The sequence below is a fragment of the Condylura cristata genome, unplaced genomic scaffold (genome assembly GCF_000260355.1).
Source record: "Condylura cristata isolate star-nosed mole 26May11 unplaced genomic scaffold, ConCri1.0 scaffold00023, whole genome shotgun sequence".
NCBI lineage: Eukaryota > Metazoa > Chordata > Mammalia > Eulipotyphla > Talpidae > Condylura > Condylura cristata.
The window spans coordinates 30,627,958-30,649,847 of NW_004567124.1; the positions used below are offsets into that span (position 1 = coordinate 30,627,958).

Consider the following 21,890-nt stretch of genomic DNA (forward strand, 5'->3'; position numbering starts at 1 on the left):
GGGTCAGGAGAGGTCTGCCACGCTATGTGGTCACCTCCGGGGCAGGCGGGAATCGAACTCATGCGGAAGTGGTTTTAGCTTCTCAGTGCTGCGCTTTAACCCGCTGCGCCACCAGGAGGGCCTACTCAGGATATTCTAACAAATACTTGTGGGTTTCAGAAAAATCCATAAAGCCTGTGGAAACCAGAGATCCTTGAAAGGCAAGTTTTAGGTGCAAGTTTATGAAAGGGAAATGAAGATCAATAGTAACGTCATTCTGTTTGAAATTAAAACCTATCCATTTCTACCCCAATTGACTATGGTTTTGTATAGGTGGTTGAAATGATGTTAGTAAGTGAAAGGTTATGGATTTAATAGAATCCATTAAAATTATACTCCTTTCATTTATTGCTTATATTGTTATGTATTTTCTCTGGGTAACAATCTTGATTCAAAATGCAGTAATTACATCAATTAAGTGAGCTATTTGCTGTTAACCTTCTGTTTCTGTGGGGATTAGCAGCATGAGAATGAAGAACTTAAAACTCTTCTACTGACATAGAATTGGTTTGGGTTAATTATAGTTTTGATATACTCTACCAGGATGCATAGACTTATTAGTTATGCCTATTAGTAGAGAGTTAAGGTACAGAGTCATTTTGCAAGACTAAGATCAGTAACAGAAAGATTGAAATCTAGTTTAAGAGTAAATTCGTACACAAGAATTAGACTTTAAATCTAATTGATGAGTCACATATGGCCAGAAAAGACACCCATGTCATAAACAGAAAAACAGCCAGAGTAGAGCTAATAAGCCAAAAGCAGGGAACCAAGCCAGAGGGTAGACAGTAGAAAGCAAGACGGCCTCCTCTTCACTTTCTCTTCCTTCTCCTCATTATAACTTTATGTATCTTTTGTTTGATGTAACCTGTGAAGGCAGGTTATATTTTTCTAACAGGATCCTGGCTCTTTAATGATCTATTTCTCTTACAGATTGCTTTTGTTTTAGTGTGATAGAAGCCCTTTTTAGAGTTATTTTTCGTAAGCACTAACAAGACACATGTCAGACACCACTGTTCATGAACAGTAGAGGATTTCTTTAGTCACTAAATATTTCTTCTGTTTCTGATATTTCAAGTGGAATATTGTAAACAGAGTATACCCTTGAAAACTTAACACTTTGGAACAAATTATTCTGAATTTTCTTCTGTTGCCACTAAATAACTTTGCATTATAAACACTGATTCAAAAAAATATTTTAGATTAGTGGCTAAGAATCAAATGAAGTGTTTATTTTTTATGGCATAGTAGTTAAAATGCTAATAGTGTATTATTATAAGCAATAGGACTTGCTCTCAAGACACTAAGGAGATACATGGAATTTCTATTTTTAAATTTTCCATTGAAATGTGAAATAGTTGTCTCCTTAATAAATAACAATAAAAAATAATTAGTTACTAAACTTCACACATAATCTTACTTATTCATATGTGGTTTACAGGGTATCTTTGATAAAAGTTGAGTTAATTTACATGTATCCATATGGTGCCAGCAAGCAGTTCATACCATTTTACCTGAACGTGGTAATTACTATGTCAGACAATCAATTTTAATAGCAATGATATTACAGTGTGAAGAGTTCATCTAGAGCTTAAAACCATCACCAGTACTGCTTTTGTGAAGGATAATTGAGATTTTGCATGAAACACGGAATGAATTACCTCTTGAAAATTAAAAGAATAATGAAGATAAAGCACTATTGTTGAATGGTTAGCCTATGCCAAGCAAATTTGTGAAAATGGGATTGAATAGGAATTTTAAATCTCAAAACATCAAAGTTTTGAATGAACTCTAAAAAGATGAAAACTTCTTTGCTTTTCTTGAAAGTTTAGTATTCTTGATCTTTTTCCCAAATAAATATTGGCTTATTAAAATTAGATATTAATCACCAAATATTGTGTACAAGGGGAAATAAATAAAAAATGAGAGCTTTCAGTCACTTCTCTAGCAGAAAGTGATTTTCCATAACTTTGTAATAGATAATACGCAGTATACACTTTTGTATTGCAGGGATTCATCAGAAGTTGTCATACATTCACCTGACGCATTTGCACCTGTGGCTTACCTACGCCTTTTAGATTTACATTTGGAAGACAAGGCAAGTAAATCATATATTTCAAGGGAAAATAGGATATATGTATTGGTTCTTTCTATATAACTCAAAAACAACAGACTAAAGAGTTAAAAGGGATCTTAGTGAAGTTTGGGTGTAGGCTAGAGGTGGGGGGGGGAGGGTGAGAGGATTCACCAGAGACAGAGTGGGGAGCAGAACAGACAGATTAACTGAAAAATACTGCTGAGGGGAGCAGCAGGCAAGGCAGGAAAGGTCTGCTGTGCCATGGGGGTCATGTCGCTGGTCAGGGTGCTGCTGTGGCTGCAGATAGCTTCATAGTGCTGCTTCTTTATCATTCTTGTGCCACCAGGGAGGACCTGATCTTAGTGAATTTTTCAGATTAGATCTGGTCAGATCCTCAGATCCTAAGAATTTTGCAGTTGTTTGTAGTTTTAAGAGCTGTATATTATACATGAAAGATGTTACATTTCTGAAGAGGTTACAGTTCAATTGAAAGAGAATTATACATTAAATGATGGGAAGATAAGAAAATTTCCAACCAACAGCTAAATCATCCAGGAAAATAAGAATTAGGTTTTAGGTTTGTGTATATTTGAGGATGAATTGGATCTTCATTACACAAAATTAAAGAGGAGAGGAAAAGAAGAAATAAAAACTTTTTCAAAAATATCTGAAGGACAAGAACAAGGGTAAGATGAAAAAAAGGCCAAAATGTGATAGTTACTTTAAAAATATCTATCAGTAAGTTACAACAGACAGTTGAAAGATTTTTTTTTTGGAATAACTTAAAGATCTTTTTATTTACAAGTATGGTCTTTGAAATGTTTGTTTTATGTGTAGGAAAAAATGGTAGCCCTAGAAATCTCAGGGTATGAGTTCCCAATAGTAGAAAGTAGAATGTTATGTCATTTTCCAGAAAAAAATTAGGACAGAGAGGATTGAAAATAGGTCTTGAAATGATTAGGGAAATGACTATTGGTGACCTTTTACTAAAAAACTGGTAATCTTTAAAAAAAAAAAAAAGATGTTGGTCCCTCCCTGGTGGCACAGCCGTTTGAAGCACAGCACTGAGAAGCTAAAGCCACTTCAGCACAAGTTTGATCCCCACCCCAGAGGTGATCCACACAGAGCAGCAGACCTCTCCTGACTAGTTCGCTGCTCCCCTCGGCAGTGTACTTAATCAGTCAGCCTGTTCTCTCTTTCTCGGGAGAATCCTCTTACCGCCTCTGTACCTCTGGCCTGTACCCCCTGTATGCATAAAGAAATTAATCTTTAAAAAAAAATTAAAAATATTATACTGTACAAACATCCTGGAGACAAACTAAAGGGAAACCCTTAACTTTTAGATCTCTACTATTTTTATATGAAGATATAGAAAATGAAAATCCTCAAATTCTTGCTTAGGCTTGTTGATTGTTACACATTCACTCTCCCCGTCGAGGACCTTGACCAGCAAGGCCGGAGAGTCGGAGCCCCAGGGCCGGCGAACAAAGAAAACAGTCACACATGTGTATCAGAACAGAGAGAGAGAGAGTTTATTTTGTCTTTATCTGGTTTATATAAAATACAAGAGGTGGGGGATGCAGAAGTCAGGAAGGGAGAAAGCCAATGGACACTAGACATGTAGCAGTGCTTGATAACATGGTCCTCGCGAGGGACAAAAATGGGCGAGAATGGAGCAGTGGTTAGATAATAGGTGGGTGAGAGAAGAAAGAGGAGAAAGAAAAGGTGGGGGCAAGGAGTTCTTCCCGCATGCCTTTTACAACCCGGATGTTTTTCTCTATCCGGACTCCATTTCACCTTTGTATGGCTGCTGACAGACGCCAGATGCCGGCCTCGGTCCCCAACACTCCCTAAATATCTCACCATTCACTTGTTTTGATATTTCACTGATCTTTAGAGTCTACTGCCTTGTGGTAAAGAGTAGTAAAGTGTTGGGTGGGATATTAAATGAAACTGAATAAATACATTAATTTTCCTTCTTTTATTTTTTTAGGTGTCCTCAGTGCCTGACAACTACAGAACATCCAATTATATTCATAATTCTTGAAGAGAATGAATTTTGAACATAGAACTTTCTCAATCTCTATATCCATCCACTGTTTTTCTAATACATTTATTAGAAATGTATTATTTAGAATAAAATGTATTTATTAGAAATGTATTATTTCTAATACATTTATGATGATGCATCATAAGAATTGATTAATTGGGGAGGTATGAATTCCATGTTCATTCATACTGCCAATTTTTGCAAGACTTATTATTTTTTTGATTTTGGTTGACGCATCATATCCATGAACTGTATGTGATATATGCCCTCTTCATGTCTTGTCCTCATTTCTGTAATACTTCATTTCTTCTTCTGTCTTTCCTATTCTGATTTCTGTCAACATTATGATGCAAATACATTTGAAAATAAGACTGAAAAAGCATTCATTTTATTTAGCACATTTTGTTAGACATATTTTTATCTTTATTGCCATAATTTACATGTTCTCCCTTATTTCTTTTAAATTACATGCTTTGAGGTGACATTCTATTATGAATTTACAGGGAAATAGTGAAATATCCTTACCAGAACCCCACATTCTATTATGAATTTACAGGGAAATAGTGAACTATCCTTACCAGAACCCCACTACTCTGTATCTATACCCTAAGTTGCTACAGTTTCTATTCCGTCCATCTCTCATACATATGCCATTACTTTTTTAAAAAACGATTTATTTATTTATACATACACAAACTGGAGTACAGGCCATAGGTGCTGAGGGTTGGGGGGATGGTGGTGAGAAACAGAGTGGGGAACAGATTGACTGATATACATGATTAAGAGGAGCAGCATGAGGGACAGGAGAGGTCTGCTGCGCCTTGTGGGTCACCTCCCTGGCCAGGGATCTAAATTGTGAAGCAGTGGCAGCAGATAGCTTCTTAGTACTATGCTTTACCCAGTCTTCATAATCCTTAATCCTTTCCCTTGATAATATTGGCCACCATCTTTCAGAAAAGCTCTCTTACAAAGATTTATGTCACTATACTTACTATTCTACTTTTTCTTCTACTTTAATTCAAAATTTCTTCTATCACCTAAGTAGCTATTCTCTGTCTTACCTTAAACATAAACATTGGTCTCAGTTCTCTTTATGGCTCCTTTCATATTACAATATTTTCATTTTTATGGAAATAAATTCTGTCTTTTTCTACAAACTTACTTTTACCTATTCAGGTGCTTCTCAATTTACTCCCTTTCTGGTATTTTCACTAATACTTACTCATTCTCCTTAAGTCTAGAAAGTTACTTCTGAACTTATGGGTCTTACAGATCTGACTACTGGTATGTTACCAAACTCATTAGGTAAACACTGTGAACTCATTTTTCTCTCCATTTGTACTTTCCATCTCACTTTGTAATCATCACCACTGTTTTCCCCTAGTAATACAGGCACAGAATATCTCCATCATCTCTTATAGCTGTCTTTCATTTGCCACAAACATGGAGTTGGTTATCTAATCCTCTATTATATAAGTTTTGATATGTCCCTTAAAACATTCCATCTTCTTTCTATCTTTCCAGTTAAAGTGTGTCTTTCCCAAACTCTTGGGTTAGATACAACTTTAAGTAGACATCTTGCTTTCTTAGTTACATATTTTAATCCATTGCTGTTTTGATTCTCTTCTGCAGAAAAACTGATAATAGTGCCAACCATCTTCTAAGTAAACAAAATATATCGCTGTGAATTGAAGGCCATTTCACAGGTCACTGTTACATCCTTTTATGTCCATGTTCTCAGGACTCTCATCCATGTATCTTTGATCCACTAACACAGAGCTATTGGCTAATCCCTTGCTGTGAGTACTTCTTCTTTCCTCTCTGGTCTTTGCTTATTTTCATGTTTCTTCTTTTTCTTTAATTGTTTACATCCTGCCTGTGATACAATATTAAACTCAAATGCTCATACACATACCACATGGAATGATGTCCTTAACAATTTGTTTTTTCTTTTGTTGAAATAAGTAACTAGCTTTATGTTGTAAATGTTTATTTTTACAAGGATATATATTTCTTGAGTGTTCCTTTTTTTATACCATCTGTACCATCTATGATTTGAACTGTAAGAAGTTTTAATTTAATTGACTATATTATTTTCATACTTTATTATTTCCTTGAAGAATTTTATAGACATATGCTTCCATTTCAAGTTGCATACCATTTAATAAAAAGGCACCTGCTTGTTTATTTTTCTTACCTTGTTGTTAGAGAAAAATGCTGCAAGCAAACTAAAATGTAAAAGAAAACCTTAGAATGGATAGTAGTGTAAATTTTGAGTCATTACTAAGACTTTTAATTTATATATGACCCTTAGACTTTTCTGTTGAATAACTTATCTACTTAAGTTTCACATTAAAGTTAAAATTTTATATTATTAATGTGAATATAAAAATTATATTAACAACTATAGTATCCCAAACAAATTTACTGAATAGTGGAAAGCTCCCAGTTAAACATGGGGAAATATATTAAAACTTCTTTGGGGCTCTGACTTTATTGCTTATAGCAAACTTGATGCTAAAATGTACCATACATCACTATCGTGACAGGCTTGAGAAAATGAAAAACACAAAGCTTTACATAAATCAGCCAAAAGATGATATTAAAATACATAACATTTTACAAAAGAATCAAGATTTTTTACTGTTAGCTATTCAGAAGCTCTCTCTTCCTTATGTTGTTTTAGATTCTACAAACTGCTTTATAAAAAAATAATATTCCACATTAATTTTGGGCAAAGCCCATTACATTTACAAAGAATCACGGTTCATGGAAATTTAGCCACAATTTAACTAATGTACCCAACTATCACTTAGTACTTAATTTTTCTTTTTGTCAAAATATTCTCATGGGACAATTATATGTTTTAAGTAATATAATATCTCATATTCTTAAAAGTTGTAGCTCTCAAACATATCATACATAATAATTCTTAAAAGTTGTAGCTCTCAAACATCATACATAATACAATCTTGGCTGTTTTATTTTTCTCTGTAATCCAATTGAATATTTATGAATACCTATTCTGTTCAAAAAATTATTAGACTTACATGGAATTCACTGTAAATATAGAAAATTACAGTGTAATTGTAATTCAGACTTTAAAGTTATAACAGGTAATCTTTATTCCCATCATGATTATAGTGACAAGTATATAGTTTGGCTAACCAGAATTTAATTTATACCTGTAATGTATTGTTGATATCAATAATGTATTGACAAATAAAAATATTATTGATTTCAAGGTGAAGAGTGATATATAAGATATGATTCTCTTTTTTCTAAAAATTGTGGCAGAGGGAGGAAGTTTAGATATTTACATTTGAATCAGAGTTGTAAGAGACCAATAATGGACTGAAGGATAAGAATACAGAGAAGGTAATTTCTAACAGTGAGTGCGTGTTTTTAAATTTAAAAATATATTACTAAGAAAATCATTTACTGAGATGAATATTTACCAAGAAAATTATCTGAAGTGGGGGGTATATAATGAGTTGCAGTGGTAAATAAATGTTTTAAGTTACTCAACAATATTTTTGTATTCTAGTTAAAAAGAGCATAGTAGGCCTGTTTAAAACTTTCCATAGAAAGAGAGAGTGGGAGAGACAAAGTTTTCAGATGGCAGAAGTCTTGAGTATGTTATACATAGAAATTTGCTCTTCCTGCTCACTTGAACATGTATAAATTTTACCATCCCCTCTATGGAAGTTAAAGAATGACTTTTATTAACTAATATTTGGTTTAGTACAATTTGTCTACCCCATTTTGCTAACTCACCCACTTAAGCAGAAATCTGATTTAAAGGCAAGAAGGCATATAATAGAATTTAAAAGAAACCTCTATTAACTTCAATTATATAACTTTGGATTTGGATAGGTTTGGGCCTTAAGAACAACTTGGTCACTTTGTAACAAGTGATTGTTGGAGAAAATAAATTAAGCACATTCAAGGAAGTTAGACAACCACTTAATTTACTTCTATCCCTAATACATCATTTCAGTGATTAAAAAAAAAAAACTAAAAAACTAACATCATGATGACAGGGAAGTCAGGAATCAAACAGTGAAAGAATGTTTTTGAACTTTAAACTTGTGATAGTTGATTATTTTCTCTGTTTTCAAATTAATTGACTCTATTTTCTTCTTTGATATTTACTTAGTAGTATGCTCTCCTTATTCAGCTGTTTATGATTATTATTGTTTTCAAAATAAGTTTCTGATTTGTGTATTCATAGTGTTACATTTGGCTACTTTCTTATCAAAGGTATGTGACATATCCTTTATTCATTTAACACCTTTCTGTTAAGCGCTTATATCTGTATTTGGCACTATACATAAAAGGGGTTGTAACTGTGAATTGTATATGAAGAAAACATAAAGGTCTTCTCAAAAAAAAGCTGAGGAACCTTGCTAACGTCAGACCTCACCTACAAGAATTACTGAAAAGGGCTCTTATCTAAACCAAAGATCTGAACAGGAAATTAGATAGAACCAAAAAACTAAAAGCAAATTGGCAATAACAAATCCTCATATCAATAATCACCCTACGTGTAAGTGGACTTAATGATAAAGGCAGAGAGTGGACAGTTGAATAAAAAAATCAATACCAACTTTCTGTTCTCTCTTATAGACTTACCTGAACTCCAAGAATAAACATAAATTGAAAGAAAAGGGATGGAAAATAATTCTAGAAGCAAATGTCACCCAAAAGAAGACCAGAACAGCCATACTTATATCAAATAAAAGATACTTCAACTGATAGGATGCAAACCTACAGGATGCAGCAAAAATGGTATAAAGAGAAATGTATATAGCAATACAGGACCACATCAAGAAAGACGAAAATCAAATAAACAATCCTCATCTCGAGAAGAAACAAACAAAACCAAAAGCCAGATGGAAGAAAATAATAAAAATTAGAGCAGAAATAAATAGAACAAAGTTAAAAAAAGACTGTCGAAAGATTAATGAAACCAAATGCTGGTTCTTTGAAGAAAATCAACAAAATAAATAAACCTCTCATTAGACTACAAAGGAAAAAAAGGAGAGAATTAGAAATGAAAGAAGAAAAATTACAAAAGACATTTCAGAAATACAGAGGATTATAAAAATTATCTTTGTGCCAGCAAACCTAGATGAAAAAAGACAAAAAAATCTATAAAACTCCCAAGACTGGACTAGGAAGAAATGGAAAACTTGAACAAACCAATCAAAAGCAAGTAAATTGAAATAATAAACAAGAATCCCAATAAAGCACAACTGGGCCCAAATGATATCTACCAGTGAGTTCTAGCAAACCTTCAAAGATAAATTAATACTTACCTTTCTCAACTCTTCCCAAAAAACTGAGAGGGAAAGCTTCCAAAGAAACTCATCAATGATATGAAAACCTGACAAAAGATATTACAAAAAAAGAAAATTATAGACCAATTTTCCTGGTGAACATAAATGCAAAAAACCACAACAAAATTTTAGCAAGTCAAATTCAACTATGCATCCAAGTCAGACTTAATATAGGGTCACAGGGATGGATTAACATGAGGAAATCAGTCACTGTAATTCACATCAACAAAGGGACAGATAAAGAACATGTGATGACATCAAGAGGTAGAGAGAAAGCTTTTCTAAAATGCAACATCTAGTTCTGATAAAAGCCTACAAAAAGTGGGGATAGATGGAGCATTTCTGAACATAATGAAGGTCATGTATGACAAACCCATAGTCAACATCATACTCAATGTTGAAAACAAAGTTTTTCCTCTAAGATGGCTCAAGACAAGGATATCCTTTTTTATCAATGAGGCAAGAGAAATATATAAAAAGAATCAAAATTGGAAAGTAGAAATAAAACTATCATTATTTGCAGATCACTGAAAAATTAAATTAATGTACTGAAGTATCAGGGTATAAAATCATTTTCCAAAAATCAGTTGTTACTATATGCAGAGTAAGAAATCCAGAGAAAATCTCATCACATAAAAGATGTTCTAAAAAAAGATACTTCAACTACTCTATACTAGTAAATACTTTAACTACTCTATACTAGTAAACTTGAAAACCTAATCTGAAATTTTAAAAATCCTTTTAAAAAATCACACAACAGAAAAATAGGCCAAACCTGAAGAACCATGCACATGTGTATATGTTAAAACAATTTTTATTACTAAAAATCTTCACATACTCACATACTTCCAAGACTATATGGCTTCACTTGTACATTACAAAAGTGGAAAACTGAGAACTTTACAGAACTTCTCAAGGAAACAAGAGACTTGTGGGGTCAGCATAATTAAAATTCCACTAACATTGCTGACATTTCTGTTGAAAATATTTTGGATAGGATGTCTGACTGCATATCTTTTCAATGTTACTCTGAAGAATTATTAGATGAGCCAACTCAAGGTGTACTTAATTCTCCAGAGATAAACTTTTATTTCACTATTATTTGCTGATTAACATTCTAGACTCTGTAACATTACTAATTAATCTATAGATTTTTGTCCAGCATTGATGATTTCTGTAAAGTAGAAAAGATAACCCAAAAAGTTACCATTCTTTTTCCCGTTAGGACATTAATTTTTTGCATCTACCCTCACTCTTGTTTCAGAGTTTTCTCATTTTATGTGTGTCTTCTCTCACATTCTCTTGGATCCACTACTTACTGTTAGACTTGGATGTGAAGGTTTTCAGTAATGAAATTAGTCTTTACTGATATTAAATACATGTCAATCTGTATTTGCATTAGACTCAGCATTCCAATTTTTAAAAATACATTTGGAGACAATAAATCTGAAAATAACATTGAGGAATAGGAAAACACCATAAACAAAACTCATTCATGAACACAAATGTAAAAATCCTTCATGAGGCAGGAGAATCAGTAGCTTTACAGAATCAGTAGCTTTACAGAAAAAATATCTCAACTGAAAGAGAAACAATTGGCCCCTACAGTCACCTTTTTGTTTAATTTGGCCCCAAAGGATTAGAATGTTTGCTCTCTAGTGAGGAGGGAACTCTTTACTCAGATTCCTTGATCAAGTGATAATCTCTTCCAAATACACCCAAAAATAATGTTTTACTATCTGGCCCTTCATTAGACTAGTCATGTTGATACACACACACACAAATCACACTTCTTATTCATATCATTCATATATTCTATTTCTTATTGGGTTTGTGGTATCTTCCTTATTGAATTTTAATTGCCCTTTATATATTTCTCAGTTTGCCTTTAGTATTTCACCTCATTTCTGGTATTCCTTTTTCCATGAGTACAATTTTAAAATTTTATATAATCAAATTTATAAATCTTATCTTCATGACAAAATGATAAGAGTAAAATTTCCCTTTTAAATCCATCTTTTGTCTCATTCCTATGAGGGAACCTTTTTAATAAGGTACAACAGAGATTAGCAAACTATAATTGATTACAAATCTAACCTGCTTTAGTAAATTAGTTTTACTGGAAGAGAATTGTGTTCACTTCTTTATGTATGAGAAATCTGTTTGCATTCACACTCTAAACACAATTTTATAACCCACAAATCTAAATATATTATTTGTCCTTTGCAAAAAAAAAAAATTTGGTCACAACTGTTTTAGAAAATAGTTCACCGAAATGTCTTAGTAGAACTTATATAAACATATACATTGATATTTTGGTTGGTGTTGATGTTTTGGTTTCTTTAATCTGTCTCTTCCCCCTAGTTGCTTGCTTGCATAACAAACATGTTTTTTTTCCCAGAGAACAGACACTGTGTACTGTTTCTTGTCTAGCCCTTGCATGATCTCTAGCACATAAGGGTAGCTACATAAATATTTTTTGAAATATTTAATGAAAAGTATGTTTTTTTGTTAAAGTAACATTTAATTGTAACATTATATTAGTTTGAAGCATGCATTATTGAAAATCAACATATTTTATTCTACATCAAATTTATAACAAAGTCCAATTTTTTTTATTTTTTTAATATATTCATTTTTTTCATTTTTTTACAATGTATAATTAAGCTATCCTGACTAAAAAAGGGGAAATGGAGGTATCACACTTCCAGACTTCAGACTATACTACAAAGCCTCAATAATTAAAACTTCCTGGTACTGAAACAAAAACAAACAAATATGCAAAAAAGAAAAAATGAAGCGAGACTACTGTCTCACATCATCAATTCAAAAGGACATCAGCACCTCTATGCTTTTCAATAAGTCCAAAAACCATGTCAAAATGAATTATGGACCTGAAAACATAAAATATATAGAAGAAAATACAGATAAAACACTACATGCATACATACATATCAGTAACATCTTTAAAGACACATCACCTAAAGCAGAGAACAAAGAAGAAAAAGATAAACAGTTGGGATTACATCAAATTAATGAGGATCTATACAGCAAAAGAGACATTAGCCAAAACCTTTGTCTTTTTAGATATCCCACAGCTTGGGAGAAAAATTTTGCACACAATACTAATGATAAGGGAATGATCACAAAGAGCTAATGAGGCTGAACAAAAACAAAGTAAACAACCCAGTCAGAAAATGTGAAGAAGTGCTAAATAGACATTTTTCCAAAGAAGAAATGCAAATGGCCAATATGCCATTTGAAACAATGTTCAACATCACTTGTAATCAAGGAAATGCAAATAAAAACCACAATGAAATACCACGTTAAATCAGTGAGAATGGCACATTATTAAAAAAAACTAACAAAAATATAATGTTGATGAGGATGTGGAGAAAAAGTAACTCTCCTACACTGGTGGTGGGAATGCAAACTGGTCGAACCACTATGGAAAGCTGTGTGAGGTTCCTCAAACAACTGAAAATGGAGCTTCCATATACATATATAATCATATACATACGGCAATTCCATTACTAGGAATCGACCTAAAGGACACAAAAACGTTAATTCAAAAGGACATGAGCACCTGTATGCTTATCAAAGTCCAATTTTACGTAAACTGGTGCAGACTATGGAAAACAGTATGGAGATTCCTTTTAAACATTAAAAATGAAAGAACCATGACCAGCAATATAACTCTTAAGTATTTATCCTAAGAATATAAAAACACTACTACAGAAAGATTTACAAACCCTTATGATATAACAGCATTATTCACAACAGCTAAGACATGTATTAACCTAAATATTTATCAAGAGATTACTGTATAAAAAAGTGTGGTATATACACTCAATGGAATACTCAGCTTTTAAACAAGACAAATAGTGCCTTTTATGGCAATAGAAAAGATCTTGATGTGATTATGCTATTTAAATATGTCAAAAAGTGGAAGACAAATGATTGATTTCATTCAATTGTGGAATGTAAATGACCAAAGAAAAGAAACAGCAAAAGACAGCAAGAAATTATTATATGGTGGTTATCAGAAGACATAAGGAAGGGAAAAGGGCATAAAGATGAATGTAACAAGTTTTACTAGAGGACTATAATATGACATATTGAGATGTGAAGTTGTACTCCCCAAATTATGTAGTTTGGTAAATTACACAAATTTATCCTAAATCAATAATTTTGATTAAAATTAATTCAAAATGACACCTGCACCCCTATGTTTATAAGTTTATTTGCATTTCCTTGATAAAAATGAAAAAATCCTTCACAAAATATATCAAGCTAAATTCAGTGATATATAAAATTAATAACAGAAGACAATCAATTTGGGTTATTCCCAGTATACAAGACTGATTTAACATCTTAAAACTCGTCAATGACTTCCCCAAATTAAAGGAAATAAGACACAAATGTGATTATATGCAATAGATCTGGCAAATATCACACTACAATAGAAATGATGAAATCTTTCTATGTAGACTTAAGGATAAGATAAAGATGCCTGAAATCTCCAATTCTATTTAACCAGGGGGGAGGACAAGAAAAATAAATGAATATATGTTACTAAATGAAATACAAAATTATCATTATTTGAAGAATATGATTGTATGGTAGAAAGCTGAACTAAATCTACAGCCATATTCTTAGAATTAATACTGGGTTTGGCTAGGTTGCTGGATACAACTTTAATTTACAAAAACATTTTTATTTATGTTTTTAAAAAGTTAGTGAGCTTGACTACTTCATGATGAGTTATCTTGAGCAAATTTTCCAACCTCTTGTCTCAGTTTCTTATATAAAGGAGTGATGGTAGTGCTGTATTTTACTGTTTCAAAAATACACAAATTTTCCATTTAATTATATAGATGTCTCCTTAGATTTCATGTAATGTAATTTTATGTAACTTGATATCATATACCTCAAACGGTAATTTTATAGTTTAACTCAAATACAGTAAGTTTAAGATATTTACAATAATCCCTGCTGCTTAGTACATGTTCAATAAATATTAGCACTAATTATAGTTTTCTTTCATTATTTTTTATAACAAGTTATTGTTTGCATAAAGATAACTGATTTTGTATTGAATTCATTATCTAGAATCAGCTTACAAAACTTGTACTATTTCTGGTTTCTTTTTAGTTGAATTTCTATACAGCAATTCAATTTGAATATTTTCATCTCATTTCACATTTTCAATTTTCATGTTATACAGTCCCCTATTATTACTATTAAAATAATATTAGTAACGATGATGATGATGAAAGTAAATGCTAATGTGGAATTTATCAAATTATAAAAGGCACAATTGTGCCTATGATGTAGACATATAAACTATATATACCTGAAAAAAGAAGAAACATAGAAAAGTATTTGTCTACAACTCTTATTTGCACTAAATTAGACAAAAATTTTTGAAAAATATGCAAATGGTTTATGATCTAAGCATAGAATAGTATATTTGCATGTTAAAAAGGGGATTTTTCCCAACAGTTGAAATATAGAAATTTTGTGAGAAAACAGAATGTTCATTGGTCTCATTCTAATGATTCTGTTATTATATTTGTTCTTTGCAAGCTATTAAAGGTGATGTAAGGAATTAAAATAAGTCTTTGAAAACTGTAAGGAAGTTGGGTACAAAATAGGGGGGAAAGACTCAAAAATTTAATGACTAATGCAATACCAAAAAGAGCAGATCAGTATCACATATCAAAAATTATATAAAATTTAACAATACTACTATTGTTAAATTAGAAAGTATCAATCTTTAACAATATATATTAATCAGAAATTAGCCTATATAGTGATAGAAAAAAATTATTACTTGAGCAGTAATATTTTCACAGTGAATTTCAGGAGAATGTTAAATGTTGTCTTAGATCAAGAATTCTTCTGTTAAGCAAATATGATATATCCAATATATATTGTGCAACTACATAGTTGAAATTCTGCATATATTAATGAATTTGATCAAATAATACAAAAAAATTTTCCTCTTAAAAATGGATTTTTTTCTCAAGATTTAATAGTGACAAAGGATTAAAATCACTTTTAAAATAATAGTTTTCAGGGCCCTTCCTGTGGCGCAGTGGGTTAAAGCACTGCACTAAGAAGCTTAAGCCAATTCTGCATGAGTTTGATCCCCCGCCTGCCCTGGAGGTGATCACATGGCGGGGCAGACCTCTCCTGACCCTCCTGCTCCTCCCCTCAGCAGTGAACTTTGTGGATCTGCCTGTTCTGCTCCCCACTCTGTTCCTGGTGAATCCTCTCACCCTCCGTATCTCTGGCCTGTACCCCAGCTCTGTTTGAATAAATAAATAAATCTTTTAAAAAAAATAATAGTTTTCAGTTTTGAAAGTAATTCCTTTTGATTAGTTCCAAAGGTCATTCAAGTTCAGGTTGAAATAAGATAGGAACAAGCATCGCCTTATATTTTTGCCCATTCCTTGTACATGGGTACATCTCCTTCAAAACTGTTCGAAATTATGGATTCCTTTTGTTTTATTTTTATAATTTAAGTCAAATTCACAGGTAGGGAAATACTATGCAATGTATTATAGACTCTTGCTTCTTTTTGTTGACTCAATTTGATATGTCATTTACTTGCCAAAATAAGTGAACATTTAATAATAAAATATAAAATCTCCTGGGAACCTAGAATATTAGCTCCTTGTAAGACTCGCCTGAATTATGTTTCCTTAAAAAGTGGGCATAGTAATTGAGTCTCCTGAGTACTTGCAAATAACCAGCTTTTACTTAACTGGAAACTTTCTTTATTCAAGTCAAGTATTTATGTATATTTTGAATTTCCAGTTCAGACTTTTGACCCATGCCTAATTATGAGCTAAGTTCAATTCTCTTGCATATACTAGGGCTTTCAGCTTGGAACAAATATGTTTTTTTTTAAGATAAAGAACATTTATAAATGGAATTGGGATTGGCCATTTACATTTTCTCTTTGAACTGAGTATATGTCCCCCTAATCCTTTTACTTTCCAGTCTGACTTCTCCTTATCATTACTGGTTATCATAAACTTCTAAAAAAAGAAGACATAATAAAACATAGACGTGGTGTTTCAAATTTATCTTAATTGATAACTTCAGGTTTAATTACAAGTTGTTTAACCTGTTTTTAAAACAACTAAGTGTTATTTACCATGAAAAATAATGGATGCCTTACACTGAAAAAAATCTAGGCTAACGAGATTAGTCCCATTAATGCTAATGGTATGTTCTCTTATATGTTGAGTTTTCTACTTCACCTCATTCTTTGTCTTAGTAGGGTCATATTTACCATGTGAGACAAATGTTAGATATTGTTTTAGAAATCATGTTTTCTACTCTGGAAGTAGTTTACTTGAGACTTGCTTTGGCTTACAGTTTTCCTATTAAACTAAATTATAAGCTTGATGAGAAGGGAGATCATTTTTCTTTTGACTGCTGACATCATAGTACATATAACATCAGAGAGCTTAGCATTTAATAGGCATTCAATAAATATTTGTTGAATTACATTGAAGCAAATTAGCCAACTCTTTAAATTTGCCACCAGATGAATGATTGATTTAAAAGTCATCTTTTACAGTAGTCTAAGGCTCTACTTATTTATTGCTATGATAAATAAAGTAGGTAGTGGAACATGGCAGTATATAATAGAAAATGAGGAAGCAATACAAGCAGAAGACATCATGGACTTTTGTGAAATAGACATAGAAATAACATCTTCCATTTTTAGCTTGTGGACATATATAAATGTTAAAAATTTTAAAAGATAGGGTGATTATTCACAGAAAAAAATGAATACAATTGAAGAGTACTCATTGGTGGACACTGAGTTTTACTTAAAGTCAAAATTCTTCTTTATTGCGTAATGGAAATTTGAAATGAGATAATATTGGATACTTAAGAACTTTACCTGATAATAACTCAGATGAAAGCAAAATACAATTCATTGCCAAATGTGTATTTAAAGTAAAGCCCATCTGTGGATTAAAAATGGATTTTGCTTTGGTCATTGTATTATTTGTTAAAATGCCTTACATTTTATTATATGAGTTTTCACACTATAACCTTGATTAAACAAAGTTGAATGTGTTGTGTTGTGGTCTCCTGTTGCTATCCAAAGGAAGGAAATCAGGTACACCAAAATTGCTGAAACTCTTAATATCATTGAGAAAGACAGATGTGATGAACATGAATGAATCATCTTTTACTGTTCTAAAATACCTTGGTTAGTTTTACAAGGAAAATATTGAACTTTCATTCCTCAGATTTATATCATGTAAACCCATATAATCAAAACTAATCAAAACATGTATTGACATGAAAATCAGGTGTAGGAAACCACTTTTAAAAGCTGGGGAGAAAAATATACTTTGTTTTTTACTGAATTATGCAAATTTACCATCAAGATACCTATTATGAATCTACCTACTTTAATTCAAACTTTATTAGAAATTCAGTAATCTGTTGGAATTATTTGATGAAAGGTGTCCTTTAAATCAACTTGATATAGTTTCAATCTTTTAAAAATATTTCTTTGAAGTTGCAACCATAAAAACTCAAGTAAGTATGTTTCTCTATTCCACTTTTAAATCCAAAAGTTAAAGGACTTTGGATTTATTGTCATTCTCCTTTTTGGTTTTAGTTATTTTTAATTGTAATTTTTAAGGTAAAATTGTTTTACAACATGGTATAATTTTGACAGATAGGTTCACACATCTTCATATATATGTTACTTCATTATGTCCACCATCAAAGCACCAATATTTGGGCATATAATACGATTTGGTAGCCATTATTTAAATCTATTATAATATGCAGTAACAAATTTAAACCAGGTTGCTTGTAAAATTCCTTTTTTAGTTATGCCTATTAGCACATAACTAAGGGGTATCCATGGACCCTTAACTATTAACGGGTGTATGCTCCAGCAAGAGTCTAGTCATCTACTGTCCAAAAACAAAGGAAGCAGAATTAATTCCTTAATATAATTGGATGCATAGATAAAGAAAAGAAGAAAGGATATTCTTATCAAAACTTGCCAAATGAAACCCCTTAAATTATCCATCTCCTTGTGAGCAAATACCCAACCAAATAGGACTGACCCAAAGTGGGGTCCTGAGACCCAAAATCTTGCCACATGTTTAAGTAACCACAGATAAAGGTTTAAACCATTCCCAAAATTGCTGGGAGCAAAGAAGAGAGAGAAAACTCAAAATCATAGTACAAATTAAGATGACAGCTGCCATTATCTCTGCCAAGCACAGCTTCCCCATGTTTCTCTTACCCATGTGTCTCTTACCCACATGTCTCTTCCAAGAATCTCTACATGTCCACCTATCACCTCCAAATCTCCATCCCAGCTGTGCCAGTATGTAAACCAGGCCTCAAAAGCAAGAGCATAGGCCCACCTGCCTTCCCTGTTACATACCATGCAGGGCTGCTCAGTTCCCCTAGTTCTCATTAGCTCCCCAACTCAGGAAATCCAATTCATCAAATACTGGGATTTGTAATTCAAGATGTCTGCATATAAGTGGGGGTGAGGAAAATGGTGCCTCCTTTCACAGAGGTCTGTGTGTAACATGGCCAGTGCATTCAGTTTGTTCACTTTTGTTAAGTTTGTTGTATTATGTCAAGAGAAAGGTCTTACCTTGGACAATGTTATTAGTGAATTTATTTAATTAAATTATTGTATAATTGAATTTATTTAAATGAACTTCTAATGTTGCTAATATAATTTCTAATGCTGGTATGCCACTGCATAATAAACCTTTAATCCTATTGGAATTTTTACATTTAAATTTTTTTAATTGATCCTTATTTTACTTTATCTCTTTTGCTAAAAGAACTATACAAAAATTTCCTCTTTTCTTTGAGCAATTCACAGCCTTACTGTGTGCTTACTGCAGTACAATGCTTTTGTTCTTTGTATGGTTGCAATACGCCAGTATTTGTGTGACTGTAGAAGGACTTCTATTATTCTACTTTGGTCATTGACTAAATTGTGTCACCAATACCACATGTCATTTCCAGATACTGCATTTTCTTTTTATGGATAAGCTTCCTACTTTTCTTTTTAGTTTTATCTTAAGTAAATGTAAATTGGATTTAGCTCTGGATTTCAGATATTTTTTAAGCTTCCTGATTCATCATTTCTAATTCTGCTCACTAGTCTTTTTTCTTAGCATTTGGCATCCTCAGACAAGTTGTTTATGGGTAACTGCTCATGTGAGGTGAACTGAAATGAGGATAACATCTTCCCTCACACAGAAGACCAAATAAAACCCCACCTCCCATCTGGAAATCATTGACTCTCCTTCCATAAAACAGTGAGTTTATATTTCACTCAGTTACAGTCTTTTTTTCTCCATTATTAGTTTGTAGTGATAGTGACATGAATGCACACATAATTACAAACTTGCTGTTATAACTTTCTATCAACTAATTGTTGCAGAATATTAAAAATAATGATAATTGCTAATATTAATGAGCAATTATTACAAAGTGGATGGTTTTCTGAGAGCTACAAATGTATTAATTCTTCAATCCTCAAGGACCAATTACTGAACATACTACTAAATATTGCATTGTCACCATTCGGGTAAGCTGTAGAGTAAGAATGCAAACACAGGCATCTGACCCATGACTTGAATAATTTTAACCACCATGACATATAGTCTTTCAAAAAATACCATTTAGACAATATTTGGTTCATGGCGCTAAAACAACCAATTGGAAAATGTGAATTTTTCAGTAGAATTAATTAATCCACATAATACTTTATTAAGATTTAAAAAATAAAACTGATCAAATTGCTTTATTTTCCATTTAAATCTTCAGTACAGATACAATGTGAAAATTAGCTGTAATAAACATCTGTCTAGATACTCTTTCTTTCTCTCATTTAGTATCATTGGCTCCACTTTTTCTTTACACTTCAAATCTAAGTTTAAAGCTTAATCATTAATTTCTTCTGAATACACACCTACACACTCATGAAAAATGTTAATTGGAAAGAAAAACTAGTTAGGGACACAAATTATCCTTCTATATCTTTTCTCAAATATTTTTAAATTTAGGTAGAGTAATATATGAGTGCAAAAACTTTAGATGTATGAAGTTTTACTTTATTTTGGATCCTCTGACCTAATTCAAGTAATGCAGTGATGGCTTTTGTAGGTGACCTGGCATCTGTGAACAGGATTTTGGTGCCCTCCTCCCATGCTGTCCTCTGATGTCTGATCCTAGCGATAGCCATACAGATCCATCTGGGCACACCGACAACATTCCACCAGGAGCTCGGGCTGTGTATTTCTCCACTCCTCTGCCTCAGGGTTTTTCTGCCATAAGGAGTTTCCCTAGTCTTTATGCCAAGGAAGGCTGGAAAAGGAAGTTTCTGTTACTGACACAATAGCCCTAATGGGAGGCAGATATCTTGACAAATGCATCAGCCTGACATCCTTCAGAGAAGCAACTCAGAAGCATGTTCTACGGAGTTTCTCAGAGAATCTCCTGTAGAGTTAATTCGTGGTTGTCCAGATCATTCGCCAACTCAGTAGTAGTATTGTTTTTCCCTTCCCTGTCCTATTCTCCATGTCTGTCTCTTCCCTGCTTTCTGAGATTCACCTCCCAAAGAATTGCTTATTTCCAAATTCTTCTTTTACTCTTTCAGAACAACCTGAACTAAGACAGAAATTTAGAATTGAATGTTCTACATTTTCAATTTCAAGATTTCAATGAGCCTCTTTAAAACTTCTTATTAGCTCTATCAGGGGAGATGATATAGTTAGGTAAACTTCGAATGTGTATTTTAGTACCTCAAATCTATATTTAAGAGCAAAATATTTGAAATAAATTGAAAACATTTGTTCTTCATATAATCACCTATTATAACTATATAAAGGAATGCATTTAACTTAATAATTTAATGTACAGGATGTTATTTTCTCCAGGAATTCTGTTTTATGCGACAATATTAAGAAAGTGTTGATTTGATAGCTGTCATTATATTACAGGGCAACAACAATTGAAATGGGTTGTCCTGAGTGTAGGTCCTCACCTATGTGCTTCAAAGAGACTTATAATTATATTCACCTGCAGGCACACACGCAAAAAGATTAACAGGTTTGTTTACAAACAGAGAAATGAAAAGAGGAATAACTCAGGGAGAAAGAGAAAATGGTGACTGTGTCCTCCCAGTTCTGCTGAACTGGGACCCCGATAGCACGCTAAAGGCTGGTGAAAATCCAACCACCCCCAAAAGCCCACATGTCTCTCATTATACACCAATTATATACCAAGGCTTGCTGCTTGGTTCCCAGCATGACTTCAACATGGGATTTGTAGCTGTTGGTGTCTTGAATCTCTT

At 32.5% G+C, this 21,890-nt stretch overlaps 1 protein-coding gene across 3 annotated transcripts in view; it reads left to right on the forward strand.

Annotated features, from left to right (window-relative positions):
• DPH6 (diphthamine biosynthesis 6) overlaps nucleotides 1-7,404 on the forward strand; it is a 143,434-nt gene extending 136,030 nt beyond the window's left edge. For all 3 annotated transcript variants that reach the window (XM_004687939.2, XM_012728492.1, XM_012728493.1), the window contains 2 exons: nucleotides 2,050-2,137; nucleotides 4,110-7,404. In XM_004687939.2, coding sequence (XP_004687996.1) covers nucleotides 2,050-2,137; nucleotides 4,110-4,163 — 142 coding nt within the window. In that variant the 3' untranslated portion in view covers nucleotides 4,164-7,404. The remainder of the gene's footprint in view (nucleotides 1-2,049; nucleotides 2,138-4,109) is intronic.
• Nucleotides 7,405-21,890: the final 14,486 nt, after the last annotated feature.